At 35.7% G+C, this 19148-nt stretch overlaps 1 protein-coding gene across 2 annotated transcripts in view; it reads left to right on the top strand.

Moving 5' to 3' along the window:
• SEC23A (SEC23 homolog A, COPII coat complex component) overlaps positions 1 to 17414 on the top strand; it is a 29773-nt gene extending 12359 nt beyond the window's left edge. For both annotated transcript variants that reach the window (XM_074909908.1, XM_074909909.1), the window contains exons 10-20: positions 1064 to 1187; positions 2295 to 2375; positions 4100 to 4189; positions 5475 to 5581; positions 6588 to 6741; positions 7468 to 7545; positions 8583 to 8744; positions 10231 to 10317; positions 11630 to 11785; positions 12399 to 12464; positions 15981 to 17414. In XM_074909908.1, the coding sequence (XP_074766009.1) occupies positions 1064 to 1187; positions 2295 to 2375; positions 4100 to 4189; positions 5475 to 5581; positions 6588 to 6741; positions 7468 to 7545; positions 8583 to 8744; positions 10231 to 10317; positions 11630 to 11785; positions 12399 to 12464; positions 15981 to 16070 (1195 nt within the window). In that variant the 3' untranslated portion in view covers positions 16071 to 17414. The remainder of the gene's footprint in view (positions 1 to 1063; positions 1188 to 2294; positions 2376 to 4099; positions 4190 to 5474; positions 5582 to 6587; positions 6742 to 7467; positions 7546 to 8582; positions 8745 to 10230; positions 10318 to 11629; positions 11786 to 12398; positions 12465 to 15980) is intronic.
• The last annotated feature ends 1734 nt before the right edge of the window (positions 17415 to 19148 follow it).

The raw sequence follows: 19148 nt of genomic DNA, 5'->3' as shown, positions 1-19148 counted from the left end.
TACCAAGAAGAATGAGAGATGCAGCGGCAGGTTGGGGGGAACATATGCCACTGATTTTCAGGCCAGCTTGGCCATGCTAATCACTGCTGGACAGCTTCTTTTCAGAGCTGTGTGTATAGTCTTAGCTTGGGAGTTTTCACTGCTCAGGATCTTTACATTTAAGTTTATGACTTTCCTGCATAGCTAACTCCTCTTCCTTTTTTTGCATCAAACTCAAGCTGTATTTTTCTGTATTCTACAGTGTAATTTTTCTCTTTCTGTCTGCTCTTGTGACTCACCTGTTTCTGCTCTTCCAGCAAAACTAGCCTTAATGTATAGTTTATCTATTTCTCCTATAGCTCTTCCTGTTTTCTATTTGGTTACATCCTGCCTGCAGGGAGGAGTTTCTGAATCTACCCATGTATATTTTCTTCTGTCTTTGAGTATCCACCTGAAAACTTATAATATATCACTTCTTTTGGATGTAATGTTTGACCTATTAACATATTTTACTAATATGATTTAATTAATATTTTTTGATGAATAAAATAGTAGCTCCTATTACTGTTTTCTAAATGCAGTGTATGGTATTTCATGATAAGCAGCAGCTGTTGCAGTTACATCCACAGAATACTGCTAAGCATAAAAATAAATCGTCCTTCTTGAGCATAGATTTAGGCGTGAGATGATGAATGAACTACACAATAAAATGGTGTGGAAATAAGTTTGAAATATTGAATATTAGAAGTAAACTGACTTTGCATGACAAGATTACAAGACATTCATAGTGTTGAAGTCCAGTATAGTATTTTCCCAATGAAAGATTTGGTTATATATTATAATCACAATGACCTTAAGATGCTGTTGGGCAAGAAGCTCACTTAAAAATTTCATCCCTAACATTGTAGCATAATACTGATTTAATGATAGTCTATTTTCAGAAGGCAAAAATGTACCTCACAGTGAACTGTCTTTAGTTCTAGTCTTTAATAGAAATAAGCTATATAAAGCTCGTGTGCTGAATTATTGCATAATAAGTGATCTATTTTAACTTGAGGGTTTTGTTTGTTTTGTTGTTGTCTAGAGGCTACATGGTAATGGGAGACTCTTTCAATACATCTTTATTCAAACAAACCTTTCAGAGAGTATTCACGAAAGATATGCAAGGACAATTTAAGATGGGATTTGGTGGCACATTAGAAATAAAGGTAAGAATACAGAAATGCAATGTGTTAGTGAAACACTAGAATAGGATGGCTATGAAACTGTGGAATCTTTGTCCTTTAAGGAATTTTGAGGAATATGGTAAACAGATGTGTTAGGTTTGGCTTGGACATAGCTGTTACTGCCTAACGATCTTTTTACAGTTCTCTGATTCAGTAAATGTGAGTTAGGTATTATGTTAATTCCGACGTACCCTGCATTCAGTGACAGCTAGAAGGGAGACTGAACTAAAATGAATGCCTCTTAGAAACTCACAATCCTGTGTGTGTAGATTTTGGTATCAGTAGTGAGTGTTTCTTGAGTTTAGGTCCAGGTGCTCCGCCTAATCCAGGACAGCTTTCCTTTCCTTTTCCATCCTTATCAGAATCCGCTCTGGTGCTTTAACAATATTTATTTTCACCTTCACTCTTGTGGGAAACTTAGAGCTGAATGTCTTCCATGATGTTTCTTGCACAGTATCACAGTCCTGCCTTGTAGAAGAATATGGGGCTATTTTCTTACTCAGTAAAATTCTGTTTAAGTTTTTACTACTAGGACAAATAATCGAACCCCCTTTTTTCATGTACATATTCTTGTGAATTTTGTGGGAATATTGTGGAAAATGCAAAAAGGGATCCCCACTTTAAGATGGATGTACAAATCACTTCAAACAGGAAAGTGACATTGGAATAATGTAAATAATTGGATTTTGCTTTTAGGAGATAAATTCATTGTGGGGTACATACAGGGTTATCTTACCAGTCTTTGTTTTTAATTGCATCTTGTAAATATTTTAATTACTTTGCTAGAAAATAGACGTTATCCAGTATACTTTCTAGGCTCTAAAGAACATCAGCTTTTTTCCATGTTTTAATTTATGTTCGTGGTATTGTTTCAGATATACTAATTGGTACAGCAAATATGTAATTAAGTATAGAAGGTGAGCATATGAAAAGTTTCTGTAAATGTGTCAAGCATTATTATATGTATAATCTTTCCTAAAGGTATCAAAAATCTACTATACATTGATGTTATCATTAGCTAATGATAAAATAAGACTGAATTCTTCTTAGTGTAGCTTACTAATGTATGTTTTTCTTATAAATATGAAGACTTCAAGAGAAGTAAAGATTTCTGGAGCAATTGGACCCTGTGTCTCTCTCAACTCTAAAGGACCTTGTGTCTCAGAAAATGTAAGTAAACTGCTGAAAATGAAGGTAATATCCTAATGTGGAAAAAATAAGATTTAGGATTTCTGAATGTGAAGAGAGGCTGAAACTTTTCCATAAATGGAACAAATAGTGTTCACTTTTTACCAGTTTTAAACTAAATATGTGCAAGGGCTGTTTTTTTAGATAAGCTCCTGTTCACTGATAGATTAGAGTCAAGTTGTATTAGACCCTGCAGATCCCTTGTTACTTCTTTAGGTTTGTCTACTGAGTGGTTGTGGTAAAATTACTACAGAGAATTTACATGCTGGCATAGCAGAAACCAAGTAGAAAGTCAGTTAGCGTGCTTTATTATTAAAATCAGAGCTATGTCCTTTTATCCAATGAGAACCATAAAAATACTTTGTTTAGAAAGACTGAGAGAACAGGAGGACACAAGACAGGGAAACATCCCCTTTATCTTGACCCGCTCTTCCCACTTCTGTAGCTGTTTCGCCAAATGCACATTTAATTAATTTATTAGAATCTGCAACTACTACAGGCTCCTGAAATAACTCCATTAAATTACATCAGACTTAAATCATCATTAATTTTCTTACCAAATAATGTTATTATAGCTTAATGTTGCATTTGATTACTAATCAGAAAAAAATGCTGCAAGTAACCAAAATGTCTTATATTTGAAAAGTCTTACTTTCGTTCCTGACAATCTGCATAATGGAGCACTTTCCACCATGAAAATGCTTACAAATGGCCTTCTTTAATCAAGCATTTTTCATGCCTAATTTTTCATTGTGTTTATGATTGCATCTTGAACTAAAAATCTCAATATAATCAGCATTCTTTTTTTTCTTAGTGATCTGGTACAGATTTTCCTATTTCATCACTTGAAGGACTGCATATATTACAAAAAAAGTTAAAACCCCCAAAACCAATTAAAACATACATCTCCTTATTTAAGCTACATATCTCAAGTTATAGGAGGTAATAGCAAATTTAATTGTGAATTCATATCCATGCCTTGTGATTTCATCATGATTAATTTCTATTTCAAAAACCTTTTTGTTGACATTTGAATTAAAATTTTTCAGGTAAAACATGAATAAAATGTAGATGAATGCAACTCGTTTAAAGTGGTAACTGGAAAATTATTCTCGCAATAATGCTTTTAACAGTGAATACAAGCACAGTGAGAGTATTGCCAGTATAATTTTCCTTGAATGTTTTGTTTGGCTTCACTGGATCCACTATGGATGACTGGTTATTTTAACTGGTTTTGCTGGGTGTTTATGTTGTTTGGATGACTAAAAGGAATTGTCACTTGAAATACATCACTATATCTGTACAGTTACCTTGTTAGTTACTAGAGACTATGTAAGTACACGCCATAGACTATGTAAGCCATCTGCTTGAAGTTTTACTGGTGTGCCTTAGAAGAGTCATTCCACTTATATGTGTTTCTTTCCTCTTCTCTTGGGACTGTTTAAGCGAAGTCTAGTACTTTTTCCTATTTTTGTCTTGGTTTTTCCATTTTTCTACTGGCATGTCCTTGTCTTTCTAATGCTTTAATCTTTTCCAACCATCTCCTTTTTTTATTATTTGTGCATCCAGCGCTGCAGTTGTTTTGCATGAGTGTTTGAGAAGCTGACAGAGTAGTTGTAAACAATTACCTGTAATGGCCAGATGTTGTACTTCACAAACAACATAATATTTCTGGTTTGTAAAAGTATTATAAAATCTTTCTACAGGAGATTGGAACAGGAGGTACTTGTCAGTGGAAGATTTGTGGACTTAATCCTACTACAACGCTTGCACTGTACTTTGAGGTGGTCAACCAGGTAATAAAGATTTGTCTACTTGTCTACTAAACACAGTAATTCTATTTTATGTGACTGCTGAAGCCTGTATTTTTGTGCGGTTCCCTCAAGCACAGTGGGAGGGATACAAACAATGTTGCTATTTTGCATTGTCAAAGTTTAGAGGTGGACACTAACAGCTTAATGATGAGTTAATCTTCTTGAATAGGATAATGAGAACCAAAATGCTTTACGCATTTTGGATAGAGTTCATAGTTTAAGTCTATTTTTTCTTTTCAGAGTTTTACTTATTAAAATGTATTTCAGTTGCAATATATGGAAATACTGCAATCTGTGTAATAAAGTGCATTTCAGTATTTCTCTGATGTTTTAGTTACAAGGTAGTTACTCCATAATGTTACATTTTAATTTATGCTTTAATTGCTCAGTATTTGTATGTACAGATTGGCTTCATAGAAATGCGTCAAGGGCATATAGCTTGGTTTCCTGTCTTCCTGAGGGTGTACTAGGAAAAAGGATAAAAACATGACATACAAATGTGCTCCTTCCTTCTAGTACTTTCCCTTCTTCCATATATTTGAAGCCCAGGAACTATTCGGGCTGACTATAGTTTTTATATATGTAGTATGTTATATTGCATACTTTATGATCTATGCAAGTTTGAAAACTTGAACTTACCTTAGCTATTTTTCATTTTACTTTTTGCGTATTTGTTTTGGTCTCATTTTATTAGTAGCTCTAAAACTGGTCTGATCATGATGTATAATAGTTGATTTCAACTGTCCTCCTGGAATAACTTAGCTTGTCAGCAGTGTATAAACCTGTATTTCTACTGACCAGAGTTTTGAAATTTCAGTTTACACCCGAATTCTAATCTTTCCATTTCAATGGCACTTTCTGGGATTCATTAATTAATATTTTAGAGTAGTATCAGTTTTGTTGCCCTGTAATTCTAGTGAACCACATGTTGTTCAAATAGAATCTAATGACATAAACAATTGAAACAGAACCCCTTTGAAATTATTGTCTCTGTAAGTGTATGTGGAAGGAGAGAGCATTGGTTCCTTCAGGGGTATCTGGTGGAGGCAGCAACTGCTCCTAACATGCCTTAACAGTCTCCAAGTTTATTAGCCATGTTTAGTAAAGGTACTCAACATAATAAAAGCAACAGACAATGCATTTATATAACTTGAGCTGCCTATTTAAAAGAATTTTATAATTTTCTAGTTAATAGTTTATACATGTTAAATTATACTGTAAAATCCTGAGATTTCCCTCCATTTAGTTTTTTCTCTCCCATTCTTAGCACAATGCTCCCATTCCTCAAGGAGGACGTGGTGCAATCCAATTTGTGACTCAGTATCAGCATTCCAGTGGACAGAGACGTATCAGAGTGACTACGGTTGCCAGAAAGTATGTTTTACTTGTGGTGAATCGTTTTCAAAAAAGCAGGATATATATTTGCCTTTTAATCTTCAGATTTTGTAACCAGTTTATTGTTGTGGGATACGCAGTGCCACAGGCAGTGAAGGCACGATCATACCTTTGAGACAGTTCCTTCTGTTGTTCTGTGGGCTGCTTCTTCTGTGAGAGGTTGCAGTGGCTGTATAATCGTGTTATGGGAGTGCTCTGAAGTAACCCAAGTGATTTTAGGTGAAGAGTAAGCTTTGAGTGAAGTTCTGTGGCCTAAACTGCGGAGATGATTGGACTTAGGGAGTGTCAAAGATCACTTTGTAACTTAACTTGAGAGTGCTAGTGGCAGTTCAGGGGGGTGCAAATACCTGTTCTTCCATGCATAACCTTTAGCTGCAGCTTCATTGATTCAGTTTACTTTGCAATTTTACAAAGTGGTGTTTGATATTATGCAGGCATTTTTCAATGTCCAATGACATTTCCTTTAAACTGAAGGAGATTATTGGTTGGTTAATTTGATGGGAAATTCAGTTTATCAAAAAAACCCATTGCCCTTATTGTTGATACGAATCTCTTGTTAACTTACATTAGTTATATTAATAAAATCTTGGTGAATGATAAAAGGACAGATTAATAATTTGCGTTGTAAACTGAAAAGAACAAGCAAGGTGCGCAAGAAAACTTGCTAGAGTGGGAATGTGTGATTAGCTTCATGGACAGTGTTTTCTGTAACTTAACTTTCATAATTAATATTTTTTTAATATAGTAACTTTTCTACTACTTTATTTCACTAGTTGCATGGCATCTGTACAAATAAGGGATGGTTCTAATTAAAGAATGGTTAACAGAGAGGATGCTCATTTACACCCAATAGATTTTTGAAGCTCCAGCCTCAGTTTGTTAAACTGTTAACACTGCTTTCTTTGCCTTAATTTTAGAGGGATATTTTGAAGTTGAACATCTTTCCTTTCGCTGTAATGCAAATACTTGTCTTTTTCTTTTGCAGCTGGGCAGATGCACAGACGCAGATTCAAAACATTGCTGCATCTTTTGACCAGGAAGCTGCTGCGATTCTCATGGCTAGATTGGCAGTGTACAGGGCAGAGACAGAAGAGGGGCCTGATGTGCTTAGGTGGCTGGACAGACAACTTATACGACTGGTAAAAAGAATATATTAAAAGAGTTGGATTCGTTTCTTGTCTTCAGGCATATCATTCTTAAATGACTAGTGTTCAGTAATTGTTTTTTTTAAAAATAAAACAAAAAATGAACCGAATGTTTAATTTCCACAAGTGGGTATGCCAAGTTAACTAACATTTTCTATTTTAAGTGGAAAAAAAAGCAGATAGGTTTTTAGTTTGTTTATTAATGTTTCTTCAGTCCTCAGCAGTTGATACTTGCCAGCAATTCAGAGAAATTCTAGCATGAGATTAGCAGAAATTAAAACTACTCTACTTTCTGCTGCCTATAATATTGTAGATGAAATATTTTATCAAAAAAAAAAGTCAAAGTGTCTTGAAAACCATATGGAATGTCTTTATTTTCAAAAGTTCAATTTTCTGTTTTTTTTTTTTTTATTTCTTACTTGTAAGTATGTAGTTAATAATTTAATTTTAAACATGTTCTCCAGGGCTGTTTAATCATTTTAACTCTGCTTAGCTATTTTAGAGGGAAAAAACCCAAAAAGCCATTAAAGCCTCATACACAAGGAAATCACTGCCTGTTAAGAAAAGAACTTATGTCAGTATTTTTGCTAGGTTTCTTTTTGCTTACAAAGCTGTAAGAACCTCAAGTCATGTGTCTATTCAAAACGAAAGAAACTTACAGTAATGGCATGACCAAGCAAGTATGTTTCTTAATGTAGATAAATTTTTCTTTTACTCCAGTGTCAGAAATTTGGAGAATATCACAAAGATGATCCAAGCTCTTTCAGATTTTCAGAAACCTTTTCTCTTTACCCACAGGTGAGTAGAAGTGTGTCTATAAGGGATAAAGAGAGAATGTTTAGTGAAGGAAGAGGCACTGTAGCACAGAGTAAAATAAGGCTTTACCCTGGATACCAGAATGAAAAGACCCCCTGTCCTCAGCTACTGTCTGGCATGTGATATTAAGCAAATAATTTCTCTTATCTCTGCTGTTGCGTCCCCTTTTGCCCTCTGTCCTTACAGTTAAACTTCCTCTATTTTTTGTTTCTTCTGTAATGGAATCCTCATCTTACCTGAGTTTGTAACTCAGATAATGACACATTTCTTAAGGGCCATTTTAATGAAGAAATTTAGAGAACATGAGGAAAGATATAGTTTTGCTTTGTTAATTCTTTTCTGCATGATTCGTAATACTGACCTGAAAAGAAACATTTCCCTGGTGAAGCGAACTTGAGCTTGACTGACTGTATTAAACTTCGAAAAATTTCTTTGATAATAATACATTTTGATAAATTCCTTTAATACATTCTGATAAATTCCTTTATTCTGATAGCTCCAGGTAGTTGCTTTTGGACTCTTCATAGACTTCCATGATATTTCTGTTTGAGTTATCTACCAATCTGTCTTAAGTGTTGTGGAGAGATTGATTCAGAAATGAAAGGATTTGCTTTTTCCATTTTACTAACGGAAGTTCAACTTTGCTGTGGTTTTCTGTTCACATGCTATAACTTACCTTGTGTGTTCGAGCACAGCGGCCTTCCTCATAGGAACAGTAGAACGTACAGTAAAGGAAAGGCTTGGCAATACTCAGTCATACTATTTATCAGTTAGTACTGGAGAAGAAGTATTAAACTTTCTCTTAAAGCTGCTTTGTAGGTTTGTCCATTCTGATCTCTCTGTCTTACTCACATGAGAGTAAGAGGTCCATATACAAGTTAGAAATGTTAAAAGGACTTGGAGTTCAGGTTTTTTTTGTTGTGGCATTGGTCTTGTGTAGTTTGTGGAAAACATTTCTTTCTTTGTACAACTCTCCTTTTTATCTGTGAAAGTTCATACAAATGTTTTTTGTTTTGCAGTTTATGTTTCACTTAAGAAGATCTCCTTTCTTACAAGTTTTTAACAACAGTCCAGATGAGAGCTCATACTATCGTCATCATTTTATGCGTCAAGATCTAACCCAGTCGCTTATAATGGTTCAGCCGATTCTTTATGCCTACTCTTTCAATGGACCTCCAGAGGTATCATTATATGTAAACATAATAGTGAGTTAAAATGTGCTGTTTCAAGAGAGATGATTGTTGACCTCACTGTTACACATTATAAGATGTGTTATTTTAATTTATTGTGTGAGAAAAACCCCCTTAACTTAATGTAGAACATATTATGAACAAGGCATATCTCAGAATTCTGAAGTAGCATAGTTCTGAAAATAAAAATCACTTTTTGTGTGTCACTCTTCACAGTGAAGAGATGATGTTTTAAACTAAGGAATGGACTTTTTTGGTTTTGAGTGCTGTAGGAGTTTAGCTTTTGTTTTTCTGGTGCCAGTATGTAAACATCAACAAAAATGGTTTTGTTTCAAAATGTACTTTTTATGTAGAGTTTGAAAGAAAAGTGGTTTTTTTTTTAAATGTACAAAATTCCCACTATCTGAACACCCGCATCCAAAGCTTCTGATTTTGATGTGTTTACCGTTATGTATACATTCAGTACAGAATCTTCCAGCTGACCTTATCTTGGCACATTCTGTATAAATGTAAAACAAAAGGATGATCTTCCAAGAAGCTTGTGAAAGAAATGTAAGATACAAGACAGCAAAAGTAGTCTGATAGATAGGAGAGAGTGAGGAAATGGTAAGATAATGAAAGCAAACATAGTAGGCAAGGATCTTGGCAGGCTGGAATCCTAACTTTCGTTAGGATTTTTTTTTTTCTTTTTTACTATGTCATGGTGATATAAATAAAGACTTAAAAGTGGAGTTTAATTTAAAGTAATGAGGTGGTTTGTGAGGAGCTACTCCCAGGTGTAAGATCATTCTCCCATGTGTAAATAACAGTCACATGGGTGATACAGAGGAGAAGTATGATCAAGGAGGAGCTGACACTTCAATGTAGAATGAGTAATATTTTTTTAAAATCCTAATAAGGTTGATCCAGTTAAATCATATGGTACTCATTCAGTTAAATCATATAGTGCCAGTAGAGTGTCACTGCCCTTAAAAAGGTGAATTAAAACCTTAAATTAGATTTCATAAATCATGAGCATTTACTGTATACATTATTGGTGGATATATATGCACAGTAATAATAGCTGCAAGGACAAGACTAAAAAAACCCAAATGATCCACAACCCCCACATCTTATACTTGAATATCTACTGAATCTTTATACACTGAAATATCATTAAATTAATGGCATTGTATAGGTAAACATGGAGACACTTGAAGTACTAGAAAAGTGCATAATAATGAAAGAGGTTTCGGCTCTTAAAATAATACATTTTTATTACTTTTATGAAGTTACATATTCAGAACCAGGCTTGATATCTTTAGAATGAGATTGTGTGGGTTGCAGATGTATAGCGTGAAAACTAGCAAATCTGGAGCTCTACTAAGTGATCCAAAAAGTTCCTAAGGTTCAGTGACTGATTCAAAAAGCTGGTAATACCATCTGATTGCTCAATTCTGCATCAATTAGTAATTTTTAATTTATTTTAAAATCTTAGCCTGTTCTTCTGGATAGCAGCAGCATTTTACCAGATCGCATTCTCCTTATGGACACCTTTTTCCAGATCCTTATTTATCATGGAGAGGTAAGATTTGTCATTTCTTAAATAAATATTCTTTTTCTGTAGGAGTGCAACATTATGAAAGTCAAGCCCCAGCTCTAATACACTCCAGTGCTTGACCTCTCATCTGCATGGCTGATACCAGTACATGTTTCTAGTAATTCTGGTAACCTAACATGCCTATACACAGATACTTGACATTACTTGATATTTTGGTCCTGTTTGTTATGATGGGTTTAAGATGCATCAGCTTCAATACGCAGATTATTTGATTTAGATCAGTATTTTTCCAACTTTTGAGGACGTTATTCCCTGCCTCCCGCCCCCCCCCCCTGCTTTTCACTCATTTATTTTAGACTTCTGTATTAGTTCTTTGGGGATAGTGAGTCAACACCACGTTTTATAGTCACCCTTCATCTGCACTGTCCTGGAGGAATGAAACTGCTCCTGGCAGTTAGGTAGATAGACATTCACTAGTAATATAAATATAAATTCTTGTGACTTGCTAGTGCTTTGCTTCCCTGGAAGAATTGAGCTGCTGCTTTTTACTGCTTTGCAACTGTAAATGGTTCACAGCTGAGAGTTTGAGAAATACTGTTCTGGATCATGTTCTCATAGCTGCATTTTTAAAAATAGATACTAAACTTTAACACTTCTTAAGTAGAAAAATGTTCTCTATATTTTTGTAAGATGCTGTCAGGAAGCAGCAGGGGCAGGCTGCTCCCTGAGGGAAGCGAAACAGGGAGCTGAGCATCACTGCAAGGCAGGCAGAGGCCTCACCAGTGAGGACCTGGCCCCACAGTTCCTGATCAAGGCAAGCAGAGCAGTTTACAGACAGTAGCCGGGCCCAGCCTTCAGTCCAGATCACCAGAGAAGTCGAGGGGGATGAGGCAGGTCTGAAGTCAAGTCCCCAGGTGGGCGTCCAGATGAGTGGGGTATGTGGCGAGGTACAGGCATGGCCACAGTGATGCTCAGGCAGGAGCCAGGAATGAGAGCCTCGGCTTAATACAGTTGCCGATTTCGTATGTGTCATAGACATGCATATTAGAGAACTGTAAATAGCATCCTTGACAATCATGAACATTTGGCATACAAATGGTGACAAAAAAAGGAAATACAGATGGTCTGCAAATCGTTAAGTGTTTAAAAAAAAAAATCATGGCATGTTACTTGCACATCTTGGCTTTTAAAAATGAACTTGCGTACTATAGGGCAGAGAGGGGTGAGTGACAGAAAAGAGGCCTGCAATGGCACATTCTCCTCTGAAAAGCCCTGTGTATCCTCTGAGAAAAATTGGTGAATCAGTTATAAACTTCTTTCTTCCCCCTATCCCCAGACCATAGCTCAGTGGCGTAAATCAGGTTACCAAGATATGCCAGAATATGAGAATTTTCACCACTTGCTACAAGCTCCAATAGATGATGCCCAAGAAATTCTCCATTCCAGATTTCCAATGCCCAGATACATTGATACAGAGCATGGAGGAAGCCAGGTACAGTGAATATATATTACATAATCTAGGAAGTGATGTGTTGTAATGTTAATAGGGGTTTTTTTTTTTGGTAGCAAACATGCATTTCTGTGTTAAAATACATGTAAATTGCAAGTGAACATTTTTAATTTTAAAGCTTTTACAGAGTCAAGAGATTTAATATTAGATTTTTGCTTAATTTGTGAATCCTGTTAGTTATTACTATTTTTACCATACTGACTTGGACTCTCAGATTCCTTGAGTGAAGTGTGTAGGACAAAAAAGATAGAACTAGTCAGGGTGTCTGTACCAATACCAGAATTATTCTTTGTAATATTTTTCTGAAAATTTTTATTAATATCTTGATATTCTCATTTCCTTTGCTAGTGCTTAGAAAAAGACAACAGCTTACTTTTTGCTGTTTTGAAAAGTGGTTAGCAGTTCTACATTATAGCTATAGAATCCAGGGAGTGGCTTTATTTACAGGGGTGCTACTTGCTCCTCTGAATAGATATCTGTGCACATTTTTATCTCCAAATAATAGAAATGGCATATTTCGTACATATGTAATTTTTTGAGTACAAGAATCTTCTATTTGAGAATTAATTTATTGCTTGTGTTTTGTTTTTTCAAGGCTCGTTTCCTGCTTTCAAAAGTAAATCCCTCTCAGACTCATAACAATATGTATGCATGGGGACAGGTAAGTATGAATCTGCTGATGAAGCTTGTATGCATGATTTTCTCTATTTCAGAAATCAAGTGACACATTGTGTACATATATGTAATAATGCCAGGTTCTGAAACTGAAAAAGAATGCCACCAAAACTGCAAAAGTTAAGAAAAACGGATTTAATTTCTTCAGACAAATATTATCTGGTTTGCTATTTTTAGCTTCTATTAGGCTGCTTGCATGTCTAGCCATCTTTCTTAGACAGATACCTTCAAATTCCTTAGAATGAGAGGACTTACCACACATAAAGACTAAGGGACCTTTTCGCAATAGGGGAAATAAATTCTGAAGTTAGTTATAAGCAAGAACTGAGAAGTACCCCAGTATCAGTGTACTGATGTTTTCTAGAATTTTTGTAGCCCTGGTGACCAGGAATCAGTTTTTTAAATCTTGTCTTTAGGAGGGAAGTTATGTAAGAGTTCAAAAGCTGAACTTTCTGGAGTAGCTTGTATTCTTGAATGTTGCATCCCAGTTCCATGTTCTCCTTCCACATTCAGCTTTTATAGTGGGAAGAGTAACACTGCTGTGGGTGAATGCTAATGCAGTGTCATTTTTTTCATAAAAATGTAATGGCATCAGACAGTTGAAGCTACGTATTAACTGTGCTTTTAGAGTATTTTGCTAAAGGGCTTTCAGTATTCAGGTCATGAGTGAGAGAGCTCTCTAGCAATGTTATGACAGTGATTTTTGTCAGAGTACGTTTTCATAGGGACGTATTGGTTCTAATGAAGCTTGTGTCAGTGAAGAGCACTGAGATCTCGAGTGAAAATACTTGAAAACTTTGTACTGAGTCAGGGACAGCACGATTTGAACCCAACTCTCTTGCCTCCAAAGTCGATAACTTACCCAGCAATCTGTTAGCGTTTCTATTCATCATGTTTCCTCCTTCAACATACACACATATCCTGTAGTCTGAAAGGTCTTGGTTTCGTCTAAACATCACCTGGAAATTTTTGAAGTTTTGACATTTCCAGCAGTACAGGACAACTTTTCCTGATTATTTAATTTGTAAGCAAATGAAACAGTATTCCAAATATCAATGGAAATACAAGACAATTTGTGAACTGATCTCTAAGAAAAACTGTTCATGCTGGACAAGTGAGACTTTGATACATCTTAGAAAAGACAGCTTTCCTTTTTAATGCTGTGAAAAGAATTCATTTCTAGGGTAACATAAGAAATGGTGTATTAATCTACCCAGTGGCATTGCAGTATGTGTGCTCAACATAATATCCTCCTGTATTTGCAGGTTGAACGAAGTACAGATTATGACATGAGAAATGTAACTGTTGGTAGAAAATTTTAAACTGAAATGGTTTTGTTTTTCTCATGAGCTTCCTGGATTTTTCATGTAATTTCACTTTGTGCATAACTGAGTCTACAGAAAAAATTTGTTAGTCCACATTGACCTGAAGAGGGCACCCACACACCACTGAAACCATGTTTCAGGAGGTGATGTATTGATAGTTTGGCTTTTAATATGGTAAGTAGAGATTTTTTTTAAAGAACTTTAGCAGGTGGGTGCCTTATATATTATAGAAAACATATTCAGAAAATAATGTTAAACTTTTCATACAGCACTATTAGGTTGGTTAGTTAGATGCAGTTGAATTTTTCAGATTGTACTTTTTATTTATTTACTTTACAGATTTATTTGAGAATGCTTTTTATTTTCAGCTCTTTTTTTTTTAAAATCTTTTTTTGTCGTGGTAACTATAGGGAATGTGCAATTTGAAATGAAAGAAGAGGTCAGTCACACAAATCTTGCCAAATGCCTAGCTAGCTGTTGTCAAATAACTGTTAATTAAATTATATACCTTATATAAAAATTTTGAATGAACAGAAGACAACTTAAGGTGGCCTGTGGAAAATGGAAGATAATTCTCATGTTATAACCTTGCTGGTTTTCACTTTATTGCCCAGCAAATAAAATACTCTGCTACCTTACCTACTAGAAGGAAGGGTTCGCAGTCTTCAGAGGAAAGCTACTGCAGTTGGTGATAGCAGTGGTGACAGCAGCTGCCTGTGTGCATGTGTTGGATGAAGTTTTCAGCTTCAGGAATAGAGTCTGTGCCTTGGTTTTAATTACCATGGGTTACCACTAGCAGTCATCGTGAGGGATCTGTTTTCTTAGGGGTCTATCCACTCCTTTGGTGGTTTATTTACTACAGGATGATGTACTGTCCCTCCATGTGTAAGACACAAGGTGGCAAATCATATCCTGCCCCAGAATTAAACTACTTGTAATTCCCTTGTGCCTTCTTAAATAAGAGAGTTCAGGCTTAGCATTCGGCAGGCTTGGAAGTAGAACATCCTTTATTCTCATCTTGCTGTCATCAGCTGATAGATAATTTAGTGGGCCTTCCCTGAGAGTGGCTGTGTATTGTGTCAAGTGTATTTGTAGTGATTTAAGAACTCTTACTGCTTCTGGATTTGTACCTTGATCATTAACTGAGAACTGGTTTTGGCCAGTTCACAGAAAGGGACACCAGTTCTGAGCATCCTTGTTAACACTTTCATGTCTGTGTTTTGGAACATTTGTAAGAGTTCAGACAGCTCTGATTTCCTTTTGAGATATGGGTGCTTAGTACCTTTGAAAAGGTTGATTTGTTCAGATTGTCGGAATTCTTCCCACATTTGTAAATAGAAGTAATGGCAGACTGGTTTCAAAGGATTTAAGAGAGTTACTGTGTCACATTTGCAGAGTTGCCAATTGCTGTTTTATTTAGATTATAAATTTGTTTTAAAATAGTAATTAAAATATGACCATTTTGAACTTCCTGTATTTCTGAAAATTACTTGTGAGGTCAAAAAGTAAACTGCAAAAATTCACCCAAAAGGGTTTTTTTATTCTTTTGCAATCCAATTTTGCAGTGGTATGACCTTCAGATGTTGGTTTTGGTGTTTCTCTGAGGTGGCACAGACCTGTGGGAGAGAATTGGCCTAGCTTTCCTCGAGAAAGCAAATTGACCTTCACTTGGTGTCAGTTCAGATCCTTAGTGAATTTGTTTCCTCTCACCATTTTGATGTCTGAGCTTCACTGACAGATACTGATTTGTTAATTGTGTCACTTGCATGTTTCTGTTCCTCTCACATTTGTCTGCTCCACTGAAGCAGGAATCATGCAGGAACTGTGTCATGGAAGTTTTATTTACTTTTAAACATTTGTAAGTTAGTATTTGGCACCTGTGAAAAACTCTTGTGTTTTGTATGGTTGATGTAAATATCTTGCTATACTGCAGCTCATTGCTGTGTGCATTAATATGGAAGAGAGTGTAGTTGTGGTTTATGCCTGAATTTATGTAAAGATATGAAAATTTATGTAAATGTACAGTCTGCTGTTTTTTGTCAGAGCATTTCAGCAATGATACACTTCTAAGGTCTTTCTAAATTTATAAAGTGTTTATTTAATGGAATGTATTATACCTTAAAATGCTTTTTCTTCACAATGCGTATAATCAGTTCTTGTTCCCTTTCATTTTATAGGAGTCTGGAGCACCCATTCTTACTGATGATGTCAGTTTGCAAGTATTTATGGATCATCTGAAGAAACTTGCTGTCTCTAGTGCTGCTTGAGATTCTGCAGTGCATTAAAGGCACAGATAAACTGTAGCCATATTTCAACTTTTTCTCCTTTACCCTTTTCCATGTCTCTCTTGAGAGAATGCTCTGATATGCACAGGCTGCCTGATTAGATGTGAAGCAGTGTTGTTTTCAAAGAAAAGCTTTTGTTATCAACAGATGTTTTAATGTGAACTGCAGTTTGTAAAAATGACAGGTAGTAGATTGAGTTATAATTAGAGGAAAAAGAGCAGTAATTTTGATTACTGTGATACTATAATTACTTTGAGATCATTTCTAAAAACTTTGAGATGTGATTTCAGTTTCCTTTTTAAGTGGTCGAGGTTGATTCTGCTTTGCACTACAAAGGCACATTGAACAATATAGGAAATCTTTGGCAATGTCAGGCTTTCCAGATTGCCATACGACTACTTTTGCTTATTCAATTTGAGCATAAAGTGAACAAAGAAGCAACAAAAAGCATACAGAAGTAGCATGAACTGAGTCTTTTCACTTAGGCTGCAGAACTTTTCTTTCGAGCAGAGGTACTATAGGTACTATTGTTCATGTGTGGTTCACTTCAGGAGTATTTAATTTCAAATATTTTTTCCCACTTACTCTACCTGATTCTTTGGCAACAGAATTTGAACTGAAAAAGTAAAAAAAAAAAATCTGTCATTGCACAAAACTTAAATCCACATGTTGTACTTTTGAGGAAAGTATCATCAAACACAGTAACAGATGAATATGCTCAAAAGTTAACACTTAGCTTGAGCTAAAAAGAAAGCCTACACTACCAAAATAAACTGACTAAGAGTACAGCCTTGATTTTTTGTCTTGGCAAGCATACTTCTAAAAAACCCTACATATTTACCTTTTATATTATTGCCTTATAATGTTATTACACTAATGCATGACACTGCACATTGCTTTTTCTGCATCATTTTTGTTATGAATTCAACAGGCTTTAGTTCTTGTTGAAACAGTATTATATAGAATATGATGTTATTAATTTGATATTAAGTTCATACTTGATTTTTTTGGGGTGGATAAATTAGTAGGCTTTCCCATGTACTTGTTGAAGTTTACACATAAACCAGATGTTTACATAGGCAATACGATATTTTGACAAGTAACAATGTGAAATGTGTTTGTGGGCAATAAAAAATTGTGCCAAGGCTAAAGGAAGAGAGAAAGTTTTGACCTAGGAAATTCAGTACTGGTGTGATAAGCATGAGGGTTTTTTTCTGTTCTCTATTAAATTCTCAAAAACATGATTAAATCAGTTGCTCTTCATTTCTTTGATCTAAATGAGATGAGCTGCTTTTGCCTCAAGACAAATAAAATACATGTGTTTCACTTTTTGTATTTATTGTGCTGGTTTCTGTTGGTGCTTGAAATGTGGAAATAAACTTAGTAATGATAAAATTAGAATAAATTTTATTCATGTAATAATTGGTAGAAAACTTCGTTAACTTGCAGATACTGAACTATTCACACTAGTGGCAGTTCAAGAGATAAAAATTCAGTAGCCCTCTTGATTTTGTTTTGCTTTAGCTAATAAAACTAATCAATCAATTTGTCACCAAGTCATAAAAACAGATGGGGTTTTTAGTGCTTTCCTTCTACCCTTTAACCAACTTACACCTTGTAATATGTTCTTTTGTTCAATCTCTTGCCAGTATTAGCTTCCTTTGTAACTTCAAGTATTTAACGTTGTCAGAGACTTCTGGAAAATCCAGATATGTCTGTTGTATTACCTTTATCCTCCTGCTTATTCACCTCTTCCAAAGACTGTGTGGTTAGTGAGACAGGATTTTCCTTCAGAAGCCCATGTCTATCCATAGGCTTGTAAGCTTCTACTATCTTACCAGGGCTAGAGATCAGACGCATCAGTCCGTATCTTGCAGGATGCCCTCAGCAGCCCTTTTTGTGGATGAGAGTGACATGGGTAGCAGTCTGCCAGTCATCCGGCACAGTGCCGGTCTGTAACAGTGATTACACATGTTCACTGGCACCTCTGCCTTTTGATGTCTCGCTTCCTTCAGAACTCCTGAGGGAAGGGCATCCAGTCCTGGTAACTTCTACTTGATCTAATGCCTCTTGCACATTTACATAGGTCAGATGAGCTACACAGAGGGGGAGTAAGCTGTTTTTTATTGATCAACATTTAAAATCAGTGTGTTGTAGGGTTGTACTACAGGATAAGGTGGTTTAAAAAAGAGAAATTGTGATTTGCTGTCCTTGCTCGCATCTGTATTACACCATTACACTATTGCCAAGCATTTCTTGGTGAAGAGATGCTACTGATCTGTGCAACATCCATGACATGGGCATCTTATCACAAGGGTTGACCTATTTAACTGTGATAGCAGGCTTTGCAATGATTTCTTTAAATACTTGGTTTTGGTTGGACACAGATTGGAAATCTGAGGAAGTGCTGGTCAAATCTTGTGAAAAACACAAGGCCTTAGGCTTGGACAAAGTATTCTTATTCAGGATAATGGAGAAAACCATTGGTGAGTGTTCTGCTAAGAACTGGGAAGTTGAAGAATGGAAATCATTCATTGGCAGTCAGAGGTAAGGGAGCATGCAGTTGTGTGCTGCTTTCTCTGCTCTGTTAGACAGGCTCTGAGTTTAGGAACTGTACAAAATTTGTTCTTGATAGAAACTTCCTCACTTGGACACCTTTGTGCCTGTAACATTGCCGTCTGAGAAGTACCTTTGTTTCAGAGAGCAACACAGGTAAATCTGAAGTTAATGTTTTGCCAGGATCATGAAATCAGATGGAGGCTCATAGCAATGTAAGAACTGTTCATGTTCTTAGATATTCTTCTTGCTGGTGTTTGGACGTTATATAGAACATATTGTGATTGACAGTCCTTGCATTGGCAGTCCTTGCATAGTTCCCGGTCTATAAGGTCCTTATTTCTAGCCTGCTGCCTTTTTTTTCTGGGCAGCTTTTCAGGCTGTATTGCTAGACAAGTATCAGAATTTTTCTTCCCTTTTCATTGCCTTGAGTTCTGTACTTACAGTCCATTTATTATGTCTGCCTACCTTCCATGTGTTTAGATCAGCCCACAACATAAAACG

Source organism: Athene noctua, chromosome 6 (genome assembly GCF_965140245.1).
Source record: "Athene noctua chromosome 6, bAthNoc1.hap1.1, whole genome shotgun sequence".
In the NCBI taxonomy this organism is placed as follows: Eukaryota; Metazoa; Chordata; class Aves; order Strigiformes; family Strigidae; genus Athene; species Athene noctua.
Note: the sequence above shows the minus strand (reverse complement) of the source record. Positions and strands in the feature narration are given on the sequence as shown.